A 16,418-nucleotide genomic window follows, 5' to 3' on the forward strand; every position below is an offset into this window, starting at 1 on the left:
AACATTGCTGTAGCATAACATAACAATACCTTGTTTGTGTTGGGATTCGCAGGATACTGGATAAGTCTGCAGGCTTCAACAGGATGATGCAATACTCTGCTGGGTCAGAGTGACTCAGCAGGAGTGTGATTAGTGTAATTGGCTATCACCTGTTTTAAAAAGGAAAGCCTGTTTAACAGGGGGTGTGGTGGTTGTGCTGTGGTGTGGTGGTGCTGTGGTGGAGAGTATTCGTTTGCCTTAAGGAGCAGGTACTCTGTATGGACTGTTTTTGTAAATACTTGTATATAGCTCACATTAAAAAGACTGCACTGAAAAGAAACCTGGGACTCTGAGCGTTTCTGCTGAAAGCGCCGCGAGGAATACGTGACAGGGTTATGGGCCCAGCACGCTTCTGCTGCGCAAGAGTACAGGTGGCAGTTATCTAGCCGTGGGTGCTGGAGGTGAGCTGCAGGGATGGAGCAGTCCAGAACTGGCGTGTTGCTGGAGAAGCTGACGGCCACGAACTACAGCATCTGGTCGGTCCGCATGCAACACTTCCTCAAGTGTGAGGGCCTGTGGAAGGTGGAAACTCCACCGCAGCCCCCTGAGGAGGATGAGGACGACGATGAAAAGCTGGCACTAGCAGAGGCCCAGCTTGAAAAGGATGAGAAAGCTTTGGCTATGATCATCCTTGGAGTGGACGACAGCCAGCTAGTCTACGTAGCTGATAAGGTGACGGCAAGTGAGGCGTGGAATGCGCTCAAGGCTGTCCATGTGCGAGAGACAGCTGGCTCACTGATAACACTGACCAGGAGAGTGTACCGGTGTCGGAAGAAACTGGGGGACTCCCTGGTAAACCACCTAAAATTCCTAACAGGCTGTTTCCAGGAGCTAGCCTTAAGAGGGAGGCCTGTGGGGGAAGAGGACAAAGTCTTTATAGTCCTGAGTTCCCTTGATGACAGCTATGATATGCTGGTCAACTCCCTCGAGTCTGTAGAGACTGATAAGCTGACTCTGGAATACGTGACCGGACGGTTGTATGCAGAGGAGGACAGGCGTGCAGAGCGAAAGATGACCTCAGCCCAGCTGTTGGAGCATCCCAGAGGGAACAACAGCCAGGAAGAGCAGAGGTGTCAGGAGCCGGAGAAACAGCCAGGAGGAGCTGCTGCAGACCAGCAGGTGGTCAACAAAGTAAAAAGGTGTTTTTGCTGCAAGTCCAGTGGACATCTGCTGCGGGACTGCCCGAGAAAACAACAAAAACAACAGAAGCACAAGTGGCAGCAGAGGGAGTCTACTGCTTGGGTGTCTGCAGATGGTCAAGAAAATGAGGAGCTGTGGGTTCTGGACTGTGGAGTTTCTCAAACCTTTTGTAAAAGAAAAGGACTGCTAACTGATGCTAGGGCTTCAAACAAAAAACATGTAAGTCTTGCTACAGGCCAGAAAGCTAATGCGGTTTGTGAGGGGGAGGTTGTGTTCCCACAGCTGGGACACACATTCAGGAATGTGTTGTGTGTGCCTAGTTTGCAAAACAATCTCCTGAGCATTCCTGATTTGGCAAAAGCAGGCTTTGAAGTAAATTTTGTGGGAGATCAGTGCCAGATAAAGCAAAATGGGGCAGTGTTGGCAAATGCTAGCCTTAGAACTAATATGTATGTACTGCAGTGTGAATCTAAGGTTGCGAATGTGCAAAATGTCCTGACCCATGATATGTGTATTCATCTCCTGCACAGGCGTCTGGCTCATGCTAGCTATAAGGTGCTAAACAAAACATTGGAGTTGTGTGGGGGGATGAAAAACATAAAAAGTTGTGATAATTACTTAGACTGCAATATCTGCAAGGAAGTTAAAAGCAGGGCTTGCCCAGTAGCAAGAGCAAGCCAGAGAGAAACCAAAAAACCACTGGAGTTGATTCATGCTGATGTAACTGGTCCTTTTCCACCAAGTGTCTCCCACAACAAGTACTGTTTGATCCTAGTGGATGATTTTTCTAGATTTGGCTGGGTCTATCCATTAAAGCAAAAGTCTGACGTTGCCCAAACCTTGAAGTTCTGGGTAAGAAGGGTAGAAAGGCAACTTGGTGAAAAGGTGTGCTCTATTCAGTCAGACAGGGGAGGGGAGTTTATGGCAAGCTCCCTAAGAAACTGGTTGCGTTCCCAAGGGATTAAACATAGGCTTACCAATGTGGCCACGCCTCGGGAGAACGGAGTAGCAGAGCGTAGGGGAGGTGTCTTGCAGACACAAATGCAAGCATTGTTAGCAGATGCAAATCTTCCAATTAAGTACTGGGCTGAGAGTATTAAGACTGCGAATTATATTGGGAATCGCTTGTGGTCAAGGGTACTAGATGACATACCCTATAAAATTCTCTATAACAAAAGTCCCAGTTTGCAACATTTGAGAATCTTTGGGAGAAAGGCATGGGTTGACATGTGAAAAACCGAAGAAAAGGTGGGGAAAGGGCACAGCAGTTGCTATTTCTTGGATATGAAAGTGGTATGAAAGCCTACAGGTTTGAAGATGATAAAAACCTTCTGAGTTATAGTAGATCAGCCAGCTTTAATGAGCAAAGAAATTGGCCCAAGATACATGCAAACCTGCTGCCAGAAAAAGTTTTACTGCCAAGCATACCTGATAAGGCAGCTGAAACAAAGCTACGAATTGGCAGCTCTCCCAGAGAAACTGAAAGGGAGGAAGTAAAGGTTGAGCATTTTTCTCCAGCTGCTAGCATGGAGCAGGGGAGAGAAGAAAGTGCAACAGGGACAGGAGGAGGTAGATCTACAGAGTCAATCCACCCCAAAAGCAGTCCTGAAGGTAGTCCAGGGGGTGAGATTAATGAACCAAGGAGGTCTGCAAGAAGTAATAAAGGTCAACCTCCAGACCGTTATGGGTTCCCAGCCACCATAAACCAGGTTTGTGTAACTGAGCCAGAAAACTTTGAAGAAGTGCAAGAGTTACCTACTCTAGAGAAAGAGGCGTGGTTAAAGGCAATGCAGGCAGAGTATAACTCTCTGCTAAACAACAATGTGTTTGTACCTACCGAATTGCCTGAAGGTAAAAAGCCCATAAGCTGTAAGTGGGTTTTTAAAGTGAAAAAGCTGGCTGATGGTAGTTGTCAGAGGAAAGCCAGGTTGGTTGCACGGGGCTTTACACAGAGGAAAATGATACATTATGATGAAGTGTTTGCCCCAACAGCAAAGGCTGAAACAGTAAAATCAGTTTTAGCAATGGCAAGTCTGAGAGGGTTAAAAGTTAATCATTTTGATGTTGCCTCAGCATATTTAAATGCTCCTATTGACGCCGAGGTATATTTACAGCAAATACCAGGTTATGAGCTAGAAAAAGACAGTATGGTGTTAAAACTGCAAAGGGCACTATACTGTTTACACCAAAGTGCACGTCTATGGCATGAATGCATAGACACAACTTTGAAAAAGATGGGATTCTAACAAAGCCTGGCTGATTCCTGTTTATATTCAGCAATGGTGCAAGGAAGTGTTTGCTATTTACTTTTGTATGTTGATAATATCTGTCTAATAACAACTGCACAAAAGCAAGTGTTGTGGTTTATAAACAGCCTAGGTAACAAATGTGGAGTTTGGAGTTTACAGGGTTAAAACTCCTTAGTGTCCTGTATCTGGGGAGTGGTCTGACGCAGGGCCGTACGTCACAGGCTTTGTCTGTCTTTGTCTGTGAGAGTTGGTTTCACTTTAGACTGAGAGACGCTGCAAGAGAGACTGTGTGTGCTTTTAGCATGGGAAAGATGCCGGAAAGCTCCGATGGAATGAGACTGATTTATGGCTTGTAAATAAACGCTTTATAGAGATAGCAACAAACTGTCTCTGGACTTGATTTATCCCTCTATCTCACACAGACGGCAGGACCGCTGCGACTCTGTCTTTCTGCTCAGGTCAGCCTCAAGCCCCTACCAGAGTTGCGCAGGGGAAGCGCTGACTGGACGGCAGGATTTAATTCCCAAAACAAATACAAACTGAAATATTTGGGAGAGATTCAAAATTACTTAGGAGTAGAGGTTCAGAGAAATGAAGAGGGCGTTTACTCTCTGAGTCAGAAGGAAAAAATCAAAAAGTTACTGAAGACATATGGAATGGAGAGGGCAAATGAGGTTGACACTCCCATAACTACCCAGTACAAAAATGAACCAGAAGGGCAAAAATGTGAGAATGCAACTGCGTTTCATTCTCTGTTGGGTTCTCTGTTATATTTAAGTTGTTGGACAAGACCCGACATAACATTGGCAGTGCACATGTTAAGCCAAAGAAGTGCAGACCCGGCTCAGAGAGATTGGGTAGCACTTAAAAGAATCCTAAGGTATCTGAAAGGCACAAAAGATTACAAACTGGTGCTGGATACAGGATATGATCAGCAAGTGTATGCATACGCTGATGCCAGCTGGGGGGACAGAGAAAATGGAAAGTCTACCACTGGCTATGCCATATATATTGGAAATGCCCTGGTACAGTGGAAATCCCAGAAACAAACATTTGTTGCCACAAGTACTTGTGAAGCAGAGCACTCAGCCATAAGCGAATGTGTATCACAAATAGAGTGGTTTGCTTGCCTAACAAAAGAGCTTGGAATACCTTCTGAAATGCCAGTCACTGTGCTAAGTGACAACATGGCAGCACAACAGCTTGCCAACCAACAGAACTTTAAAAGCAAGAGTAAACATATTGCTATAAGATACGGAAATGTGAAAAATGCTTTGGAAAGAAATGTATTAAAGGTACAACACTGTAACACAAAATGTAATGTGGCAGATTTGTATACAAAATGTTTGGATGCTCCTAAATTTCGAGACTTAAGAGAATTATTGGGTCTCAAGCCTTTGACTTAAGGAGGAGTGTTGGGATTCGCAGGATACTGGATAAGTCTGCAGGCTTCAACAGGATGATGCAATACTCTGCTGGGTCAGAGTGACTCAGCAGGAGTGTGATTAGTGTAATTGGCTATCACCTGTTTTAAAAAGGAAAGCCTGTTTAACAGGGGGTGTGGTGGTTGTGCTGTGGTGTGGTGGTGCTGTGGTGGAGAGTATTCGTTTGCCTTAAGGAGCAGGTACTCTGTATGGACTGTTTTTGTAAATACTTGTATATAGCTCACATTAAAAAGACTGAACTGAAAAGAAACCTGGGACTCTGAGCGTTTCTGCTGAAAGCGCCGCGAGGAATACGCGACAGTTTGGACCGCTGAGATTCTCAGATAATGTTCAAAGTGTGGGATGTAAACACAGGAGCAGTCAATGACAACATTCCTAGAGTGTACATGTTACAACATGGGGAGGAATGTCTGTCCAGTAAGCAGGTAAACTTCCTGGGGACGGACTTCCTCCACATGTGACCAGAGGTGGGTGTGGCCTCACCTGTGCAGGTAATGAGAAAAGCACAGGGCAGGCAGCCATCTCTCTCTCTCTGCCATCACCTTTCGAAGAAGCAGGATGCCCTCTTGGCTCTCAGCCAAGAGAGGAGAGGGCTATCTTCCTATAAGATAGATTCTAAGTGTATTTTACCTTTTTAAGCCTGTCTGCCGTCTGGGATCATATTGTGAACAGATCGTGAGTAAACTCTTTTATACTTTTATAAAGACTGTGTTGTGTCTTGTATTTTAAGAGGGAACAAGGGGGAAATTACCAGAGTAATTATTATAGAGGTTCTAGCGAGCCTGTGCACACGTTACCGTTGCGAACTTAAAGGGGAATGTTTATAAACTCTGCTGATATTTTGGGAACTTGTTAGCACAAGTTGGACAAGGATATAATTAGTCAATATATCCTCTCCTGCACCCCAGAACATTCCCACACAAAGGAGCCCACAGCTAAAAAATTAACGTAGTTAGGAAGCGATGAAGCAAATGGCATAACCCAAAGTAATTGTGAGAAGAAAGGAAGACACCCAGAACCAAGAAACACTGGCAACTTGGATGAAGAGCAGAAACATCCAAGAACCTAAGGATGAGGTGTGAGCCAAAGTTCTCAAAGACCCCATAAAAGTGGGTTCAGGGTATTTGTGGCCTGCTCAGTGTCCAGCAGGGGACATTCAGTATCAGACAGTGGGAGGGCAATTGCTGTGAAGCGTACAACAGAAGAACCAAGGGCAGCAGCTCCTTGTAATGTGAATGGTCATCCTGATCTGATTGGCACTTCAGACTTCCTGCCAGTGTGGGAAACAGGGAAGTAAATTTGGCCCAATCTGAGGAACAGGTATGGCATGTTTAAGTCAGAAATTACCATCTTCTTTCCTTTTTGGACAGGCACAACCCCTTTCTCTGTGCAATGAGAATTGCCAATTGGGCTACAGTCGGACCAAGAAGGAAGGGAAGCTGCCTTGCTGCTATGATTGCATCCCGTGCCCAGAAGGGAAGATTTCGGATCAGAAGGGTCAGAGATTTTTTAATTTATTTTTGGGGTATACTAGTCATAAGAATTGTCAAGAATGATCCAGTACATGAAAATTAAAATAAGTAGAGAAGGAAGGAAAGAGAATGGTGTCCAATGGTACCAGTAAGATGTACCTGTTTTGGAGCATAGTCTCATATGCTCATGGAATGCAGAGGTAAGGATTTCAGCATAGCAGGAGATGATGGAAACAGGGAGAACTTATGATTGGTGATATCCAGGTGATGAACTTCTCTTCTTTCAGTTGTAGTGAAGACCTGCATTGCTCTGAAATCCTAAGTATATACAGCCCTCTTGTATATAGAAATAATTGGGCCAAATACCTATATATATTTTACCAGTACTGATCCAGCAGCCATCATTCAAGGTTTTCTGGCCATTTGCCTTGATTTCTTCTGGGCACAAAACGCTTCACAAGTATAGTATAGTATTTTTCATTTTTCTTTTTCAGACATGGATGACTGTCTTGAATGCTCTGAAGATCAGTATCCAAACAGTGACAAGGATGGATGCCTTCCAAAAGATAAAACTTTCTTGTCTTATGGAGAACCGTTGGGGATCAGTCTGGCCACTTTTGCTGTCTGCTTTTCTTCCATCACAGCTGCAGTGCTTGGAATATTCGTGAAACACAAGGCGACTCCCATAGTCAAAGCCAACAACAGGAACCTCACCTACGCTCTCCTCCTCTCCCTCCTCCTCTCCTTCCTTTGTGCTTTGCTCTTCATTGGCCAACCTAACAAGCTGACATGCATCCTACAGCAAACTGCTTTTGGCATGATCTTCTCAGTTGCCATTTCGTGCATATTGTCCAAAACCGCCATTGTGGTTCTGGCTTTCATGGCTACCAAGCCTGGCTCCAGCATGAGGAAGTGGCTGGGGAAACCATTGGCCTGCTCCATTGTTCTTTCCTGCTCCCTTATTCAAGCCACAATCTGTAGCATATGGCTGGCAACTTCTCCTCCTTTCCTAGACGTTGACATGCACACAATGACTGAAGAAATAATACTAGAATGTAATGAGGGCTCCACTCTTATGTTTTATTGTGTCCTGGGATTCATGGGTTGGCTGGCCATTGTGAGCTTCACGGTGGCTTTCCTAGCTAGAAAGTTGCCTGACAGTTTCAATGAAGCCAAATTTATCACTTTCAGCATGTTGGTGTTTTGCAGTGTGTGGCTCTCCTTTGTTCCAACCTACTTGAGCACCAAGGGTAAATACATGGTGGCTGTGGAGATCTTCTCCATATTGGCCTCCAGTTTTGGGTTACTGGGCTGCATCTTTACCCCCAAATGCTATGTTATTTTACTGAGGCCTAAGCTGAACAGCAGGGAGCAGTTAATTAGAACAAAGAATTAAGAACTGACAAGAGTGACTCACTGGTCCAGGCAATTCTTTGTCACTGGAAATACTTATTTCCAGGTCATTGTCAGTTGGATATGAATTAATTGAACACATGAAGTTAATACAAACTGAGTTCCATATTTAAGTTTAGTCCTGGTTCATCATATCTCAATCGGCCATGATTTATCCACACACGTGGCACCTCATTCGTTTCCACTACTCTCCATGGTCCTGACAGCAATGTAATCATTGTGAAACCAAAAGGAGTATTTTGTGAGGTTATTAACTGACATATAATTTCTCAACCCACCACCAATTATCTACACACCCAATATTACATATCACAATATAAAATCTCCCCTGCCTGCTGATAATAGTTCTTCAATAGTCCTGTTAGATCTACTTGAGTGGATTGAGAAGAGTGATAAGGGATGCAAATTCATCCATCGGATACAAACTTTTTGACCCTGCCTTGACCCTGCCTTAATATATTAAAATTTATTCAGAAATTTTGCAAATATGCACAGGAACACATATATTTGACTCATAAATACCTTGCCATCCCGCTCAGGAAAATCTTGCTGAGACCTGAACAAAAAACAACTTGTTTTCTTTTGTAGAGTCCCAGAAGAATTACAGTTTATGAGTGACCCATGAACTACACCAGAATTACCCAATTTACCATAATTGCATCTCTTAATTCTTCTAGTTCCGTGGTTCCCAATGTGGGGCACAGGGGGGCAATTTGATTTTTAAGGGGGGCAATTTGAGAATGAATTATGAACAGATAATGGTCATTTAGGCTTCCTCCAAGCAAACAGGAATTCACTTTTTGAATAATAAAAATTATATGTCACACGGAGGGGGGCCTCAAGATTTTAGAGATGCTTAGATGGAGCATGGCAGGGGGAAAGGTTGAGAACCACTTATTATATAACCACTGCTCTGGTTAGTAGGGAATTCAGGGGTCAGGTGTGAAACTAAGAACCAAGACTAGAGGATGCTATTAATACACTATCTACTGTACCATTTCAAAATGGGGCCATAGAGACACGAGTCTCTGGACTCAGCTATACAGCTGCAAATAAAACATTTTGTGTTGCAAAGTGCATTGGGGATGATGGACTATGGCAAATTCAATCTATTTTTGCAAGACTTTATCTACTTAGAAGCAGCTGTTCTACCAGCAAATTTCAATCATTTGTGACAAAAAGATAACAATCATGGTTTCTTATTTTTAAAATTGTCATTAGAATGCATAGGCTAAAATCTATTTAATTGTTGGATTTGGTTATTGTTTCATACCTGAGTGTAATCAGTTTTAAGGAGTTTATTCAAGTTGTAATAAGAACAGTCAGTCCTCAGGTGTGTTTGTTGCTGGGGGGGCCCCAGACCCCAGGTTATATAGCCTGTATTCACACCTAGGTCATACCTGATAGGCCAATTCAAACTTCCCATCAGGAGCTGGATTGGACGGCTCCTATGGCCAATCAGATTACTACATTCTAAAATCCTACATGCCTATTATTCTTAGATCCCAGCTCCAGACATAGCACTGAGACAAACCAGGCAGCCTCTGAAAACTGAGCTCTTTTGCTGAATCAGGGCCTTTCACCTAGTGCATTTTTTTCACCTAGTGCAACCCCCGCTTGTACCTATGCTGCCCCTAGTCTCCCCATTAAGGAGAACCAAGCTTAGGACAAACTTAGTTGGTCTCTAAGGTGCTACTGGAAGGATTTTTTTATTTTGTTTCGACTACGGCAGACCAACACGGCTACCTTACCAAGAGATCACAAAGACACTCCCATAGTCAAAGCCAACAACCGGAGCCTCACCTACGGCCTCCTCATCTCCCTACTGCTCTGCTTCCTTTGTGTATTCCTATTCATTGGTCAGCCTGAGAAGATACCATGCCTCTTTCGACAACCTGCGTTTGGCATTATCTTCTCAATGGCAGTTTCTTGTGTGTTGGCCAAAACCATCACTGTCATCATGGCTTTCACGGCGACCAAGCCTGGGTCCAGGATGAGGAAATGGATCAGGGAAAAGCTGGCCTTTTCCATTGTTCTATCGTGCTCCCTTATTCAAACCACTATTTGTGCTGTGTGGCTGGCAACCTCTCCCCCATTCTTGTATTTTGACATGCACTCAATGACTGAAGAAATTGTTCTGGAATGTAATGAAGGTTCAGTTATTATGTTTTACTGTGTTTTGGGCTTTCTGGGCTTCCTAGCCATTGTCAGCTTCACTGTGGCTTTCCTAGCGTCAAACTCATCTTACAATGCACTAGAAGAAGCCAACAACAGTTCTCAGCACTACAGGGTTACATTATTCACTCACAAAGGAAGCCCCTTTCCCCCTCCCTCCATAAAGTTAGAAGAACCAAAGATTTTCAGCACAGCTTCAGGTTTTGGCTGCTCTCATAGACAAAAAACCATGGAGTCAAGTGCTAAAAATAAATCCTTTTTTGCAACCCACTGCTGACCTCTATTGGCTGTGTTACTAATAGGAAGGAACATGACTTGTTAGTCCCAGGAATACTGTACTCTTAGCATAACTTGAGTTTTTCTCATATCCCATAAAAGCTCTTTATCTCAAAGAGGCCACAGGCAATTAGAGGATACAGTGGGGTGGTAATTCTTGTCAACCAGTTTCTGTAGTAATTAAATTATTGTGTTGGGCACTGTTTTGAATATTCGTAAGAAAGTTTGTGAAATAAATCCATTTCTAAGACTGTATTCCCAATTATTGCTTTCGGGGGGGGGGGGTTAAAAAATTAAAAAATAAAAGAACCACCAAAGATTTGTTTGTTTGTTTCACTTTCTTCAAGGAGCCCAAGGTAGTGTATGAGGGTCTGCCCTCCATTTTATCTTCACAACCCTGTGAGGTGGCCCAAGGTCACCCAGTAAGTTTCAGGACTGAGTGGGGATTTGAACCTGGGTCTCCCAGTAGGTCTGGAAGATGTATTGATACATTGTCCAGAACAGGTTTGAGAGCCAGAGTAGGGTGACAATTACCTGATTTTTGACCAAGGCAGTATACTGCAGGTGGGGCTTACTAGCTGGCTGGCCAGCACCTTGACCACCTTCTCTGGCTGAGCAGGTGGGCTGCCTTATTCCCCCCTAGGCAACTGTGGAAGCAGCAGCAGCTTCACCACGGTGCCTCGCAGTGGTGGGGCCAGTGCTCCTTCCTTTTCCCTCTGCATGCCAGGCAGTGGCGGTGGCAGGAGCAGTGGTGGTTTCAACCCAGTGCCTTGCAGTTTTCAATGTGGGCCGGGACTCCTCATTCGTGTGAACAGTGCCATGCCTGTCTGACTTCGCAATCTCCTCTCCCTCTGTGCACCCTGGGTGTGGGGCCAATACTAGGGCTGGGCAATGTATCTTAGCTGCTTCTTCCCATCCTATTTCCTCCTTATTTCAGACATCGTGCTGTATCACTATATTGTGATGCTTACCTGGTGATACAGCACGATGTTGAAAACCTGATATCACCCTGCCCTGTCTCCCATGTCCTAGTCCGACACTCTAACCGCTACACCACACTGGCTCTCTATAGGTATACGTATAAGTATACTTAAACCTCATATTTTCAATGGTTAGTTAGTTCACAGCTGCAATGGGATCCCCTCTTTGCTCCTCAAGCACCTCATGGACCAACCCAACACTTTGCTGAACCAAGGAATGGGTGAGAGACTGTTATCTCGCTGGCACAGCAATCTGAAGTAGGAAGCTTCACTCTCAGAAGGCACAGCTCTTAACGCCCTGACTTTGTGCTCCTCTTGCTCCAAGATTGGGTATATCCCTTCCCTTCCCTAGTGGTTACTATGGCACATTGCTGCAATCACTTTCTCTAAGACTTCTGGGTACTTAGGGATCCTTAACTGTTGGCAGTGCCAAAGAATGCTCCAACTACCTTACAACTGCACTCATTTCACACACTAAAGGTAAAGGTAAAGGTACCCCTGCCCGAACGGGCCAGTCTTGACAGACTGTGGGGTTTGTGCGCCCATCTCACATTTATTGGCCGGGGGCCAGCGCTGTCCGGGGACACTTCCGGGTCACGTGGCCAGCGTGACATCGCTGCTCTGGCGAGCCAGAGCCGCACACGGAACGCCGTTTACCTTCCCGCTGGTAAGCGGTACCTATTTATCTACTTGCACCCGGGGGTGCTTTCGAACTGCTAGGTGGGCAGGCGCTGGGACCGAACAGCGGGAGCGCACCCCGTCACGGGGATTCGAACCGCCGACCTTTCGATCGGCAAGCCCTAGGCGTTGAGGCTTTAGCCCACAGCGCCACCCGCGTCCCATTTCACACACTAGCAAGGTGTAAAATTCTACAAGGCAGGCTTAAGCAGTATGTGGACCGAGAACTCCCAGAAGTACAAGCTGGATTTCGAAGGGGCAGAGGAACCAGAGACCAAATTGCAAACATGCGCTGGATTATGGAGAAAGCTAGAGAGTTCCAGAAAAACATCTACTTCTGTTTCATTGACTACGCAAAAGCATTTGATTGTGTCGACCACAGCAAACTATGGCAAGTTCTTAAAGAAATGGGAGTGCCTGATCACCTCATCTGTCTCCTGAAAAATCTCTATGTGGGACAAGAAGCTACAGTTAGAACTGGATATGGAACAACTGATTGGTTCAAAATTAGGAAAGGAGTACAACAAGGCTGTATATTGTCTCCCTGCTTATTTAACTTACATGCAGAATTCATCATGCAAAAGGCTGGGCTGGATGAATCTCAAGCCGGAAGACCCTGATGCTGGGACCGATGGAGGGCACAAGGAGAAGGGGACGACAGAGGACGAGATGGTGGGACAGTGTTCTCGAAGCTACCAGCATGAGTTTGACCAAACTGCGGGAGGCAGTGGAAGACAGGAGGGCCTGGCGTGCTCTGGTCCATGGGGTCACGAAGAGTTGGACACAACTAAACAACTTTGGAATTAAGCTGTGTGGATGTTAATGGTAACGCCTGCTACCTCGCTGTCTGAAGCAGCACTCGTACACTCCACCTCTTTCATTTCCGTGTAGTAAACAACTCTTTTTGTAGAAAAGCTCTTAATTGGGTATATGGGTTAAAAGCACACACACATTTTAAATGAACACACACCCTGTCTCCACACAAAAGGTTCCATTCCCCTCAGATGTGTTATGGTGAGTTCATATACATGCCGAACACCCATGTGGGTTCAAGCATTCGTACACCTTGTAACCAATTCCTATACAGTTCTGAGATCTCCCTTATTGGCTGTTAGGTCCGATCTACTGACTTCCGCTCTTGCATGCTTGTATTGTACTGCTTGCTTGTATTAAGAGCATGCAAAGAGCCCTACAAGTGGATCAGGCCAAAGGGGGCCTGATAACTCTCCCCACTTCTGCTCCATTATTATCTGGTGGCATGGTGCCTCTGAAACTGGAGCCATTATGTAGCCATCATGACTTGATGGAATTGTCTTCAGAGAAGCTGTTGCATTCTCACCATAACTGCACTGCCCATTTCATCATGCTGGTCTTCCCTCTCACCCATTGGGATAATGTTCTACATAGTTGTCTTGTGTAAAGAGCCCCCATGTGGAGGTATCAGTTGACACAAGTCATTCGTCATTGTAAGACAGGAAGTGTCTTGTTGGATGTTACAGGGGAAATTCCCCAGCTCACTTGAGTCAAACAAAGACTCCAGCCAAGATTATAGAAGCAAAACAGCAGCCAGTAGGCCTGATCTTTATCATTGCAACAAGATTTCAAACTACAACATGGAAGAAGTAGAAAGAAGCCCTGAACAAAGGATGGCTCCCCTTTTTATAAGTTTCCCAAATTACCCATAACACCCTTACTAAAGGATCATACATTTGTCATAACTATGTCATAAATTGGGAGGGGTCTTCTGGCAGAAACCTGACCTCCCCCTTCCAATCCCATAGTGGGATAAAGCCTAGACAAAACAAAGGGGTGTATTTGACTTGACTCAGGTACTGGGGGGGGGTATCACTCAGAAGGGTGGTGGGAATGGGTGACCCCTCCCCACCCTCTCACTGTTTCAGTGTATCTGAAGGAGTGTGCATGCACACAAAAGCTCATACCAAGAACAAACTTAGTTGGTCTCTAAGGTGCTACTGGAAGGATTTTTAGAATTTTGTTTTATCTAGTGTGTTGTGTAACATGCTGCCCTCTGGGTGTTCCCAACAGCCACCATCCCCAGCAGCCAGCATGGCACATGGTCAGGGAGGGTGGCTCGTGTGGGGAGTTCCACAACACCCCCAAGCTCAGTAGGGTGATGGAGAGGACTTGGGGGCCACATGCGCCCCGTTCTCTAGCCCCGATCTGCAGACTAAGCCCACTAACTAGGCACCGTTCTCTGTAGCCAAAGGCAGGGGTGGCCCCAGATGACACAGGCAGGCAACTTGAGACTTAGGGGCCACTCTGTGGCCGAACCTCATTCCATGGCACTCCAGGCTCCAAACCTTTGGGGAATATGCCCTCCTTCCGATGTCGCTGGACATGGCAAATGTATTGAGAATGTTGAAGCAAATGGAGGGTTGTTGTTTTTTAATCTCTGCTGACTTTTGTGTGGAAATAAAACTCTTCAATCCCTAATATGGTTTTCAAAGCTTTACTTAAAAAGACTTAGGTTTCAAACATTACAAAACCAACAAAAGATACAGGGTGTCAGCTACATAAATTTGTTCATACATTGCTGGTCGTAGTGTAAGGCACAGCTGGTAATTCTACCTCCCTTTTTGTCCTTTATTTTAATTTAATTTCTACATACATACAAATACATTTAAATGAATTATGAAATTAAAAACACCAAAATATACATGAAAAAAGCTTACAAAACTGCAAGGTAGAAAAAGGAATTAGAAAGAACAAAGATAGACCAACAAGAGAGAGAGAAAAGGAAAATAAAACATAGACGTATCTCCTTTTTTACAGCTTGCTTCAAGTTGGTTGGCTCCAAGGAGCTAACACTAAGACAAAGAGACAAGGTCTATATGTGCATTCTTCGTCTCTTAAGTCTCTAAAAGCTAGTTCATTGGCGTATTTTGTCGCTATTGGCATCCTCAGTTGGCATCCATCTGTCACTTACACGCTCTACGAGGCTCTCACTTTGCTTTCTTTAAAGCGACCTGGAGCCAGGAAGGAGGGAGGGAAGGAGAGCCATAGCAGCAAAGCCGGCAGCAGCCGCTTACACGGGAGGAGGGACAGACGCTAGCAAAGGTCTGCGCGCTCTCTAAACAGAGCAATGAGGCTGCAGAGAGACGGCAGGAAAGATAAAATTTATGCAACCAGCAGCAAAATAAAACCAACCTCGAGCTCTGAGCCAGCGCAGTGAAAACCAGGAAGTAAAAAAAAAAGGCTGGGGGGGCATGAGGGAGAGGGGAAAACTTGCAAATCCCCGTGTCTCAGCTGATCGGCTGGGATGGAGCAGCTTGTTTTCAGGCAGGATAGATTTGAGCATTGTCTGGGTCCTAGTGCCCCTACCGCTTTTTTGTGCTCCATTCTATTGCTGCTGGTGGCTGCTTATCATTCAGGCTGCAAGGAGGAGCACTTTTACACAGCTAATGGCGAATCCCCTGCAATCCAAGTCCTCCTCACTTGCTCAAATCTATTCCGCCTCAAAACAAGGAGCGGAAGGAAAAGGCTGCAAACTGTTAAATGGAAAAAAAAACCCAGGCACAGGGCAAATACCTTAAGTATACCTTTAAAGCAACAGTGCTCTTTCCCTCCCTCCTCCCCGCGGAAAAGCTCCTTGTCCCTTGAGTTCTTTTCCTTCCCTCCCCACTTAAAACATGGTTATAAAGCATGGATCCACATGGATCCTCAGGATTTTTGCATTTGGCTACCCCAAACTCACTGTCAGATCACATGTCTGTGGCCACAGCATGAACCATAAAAATCATACATCCACTGTTTCATTTAGAATATTTTTTCCTCGTTTTCCTCCTCTAAAAACTACATGCGTGTTATGGTCAGATGCGTGTTATAGAGCGAAAAATACGGTAAATCCCGCCACCCGACCAAACTCCTGAATCAATTCTAAAACTCTTTTTGTACTAGATTCTGGCTCCTGTAACGTTAAAACCAAGTCATCTGCAAAAGCTTTCAGTTTATATTGTTTCGCTCCGACCTAATTTTTAATTGATTTGGACCAGATTTTATAGCAGTGCAAATTATTATTTTTCCCCAGAAGAGAAATTTTAAAACAATTCAAAGCTGTGCAGCCCATAAACAGGAATAAAAGACATTGAAAACTACACACTATTTGAACCTCAAAGCTTTTTCTTTAAAAGGCCTGTCTGAATTTTCTCCTATTTTAAATCCAAAGATCTCACTAAAATTGCTGCAAGGGCAGGCACTTCAAATCCAGAGTAATACCACCAAGATAAAAAAATAGAGCTCAGTATAAAATGTGCAAATACTATAATATAATGATTTAATAAATAATGCTACATGAGGCAACTTCATATATTACTTCAATAAATACAGGATATTTTTCCAGCTAGAACTTGCCAGAACTCAGTTCTGACACCTTTCAGTTGGGTGCTGTCAGGGAACTGCCATCAGAGGCACGGGAGAAGGAGAGGGTCTCGGATTCTGCAGGGGAAGGTCCTAGCACTAGAGGGAGACTTAGCCGGGAAGAAGGGGAAGAGAATGAGTGTAACACCAGGGATCCAGGAGAGCAGCGGGACA

The 16,418-nt window shown here is 44.8% G+C and overlaps 1 protein-coding gene across 1 annotated transcript; it reads left to right on the plus strand.

Moving 5' to 3' along the window:
- Positions 1-453: 453 nt before the first annotated feature.
- LOC309521693 (vomeronasal type-2 receptor 26-like) lies at positions 454-7,741 on the plus strand (the record flags this gene model as incomplete). The annotated part of the gene is made up of 4 exons (XM_082204405.1): positions 454-1,154; positions 1,923-2,031; positions 6,244-6,370; positions 6,840-7,741. The coding sequence occupies 4 exons, from the start codon at positions 454-456 to the stop codon at positions 7,739-7,741; spliced, it is 1,839 nt and encodes a 612-aa protein (XP_082060531.1).
- Between the last annotated feature and the right edge of the window lie 8,677 nt (positions 7,742-16,418).

This window comes from Podarcis vaucheri (assembly GCF_965113315.1).
Source record: "Podarcis vaucheri genome assembly, chromosome: 16".
NCBI classification, from domain to species: domain Eukaryota; kingdom Metazoa; phylum Chordata; class Lepidosauria; order Squamata; family Lacertidae; genus Podarcis; species Podarcis vaucheri.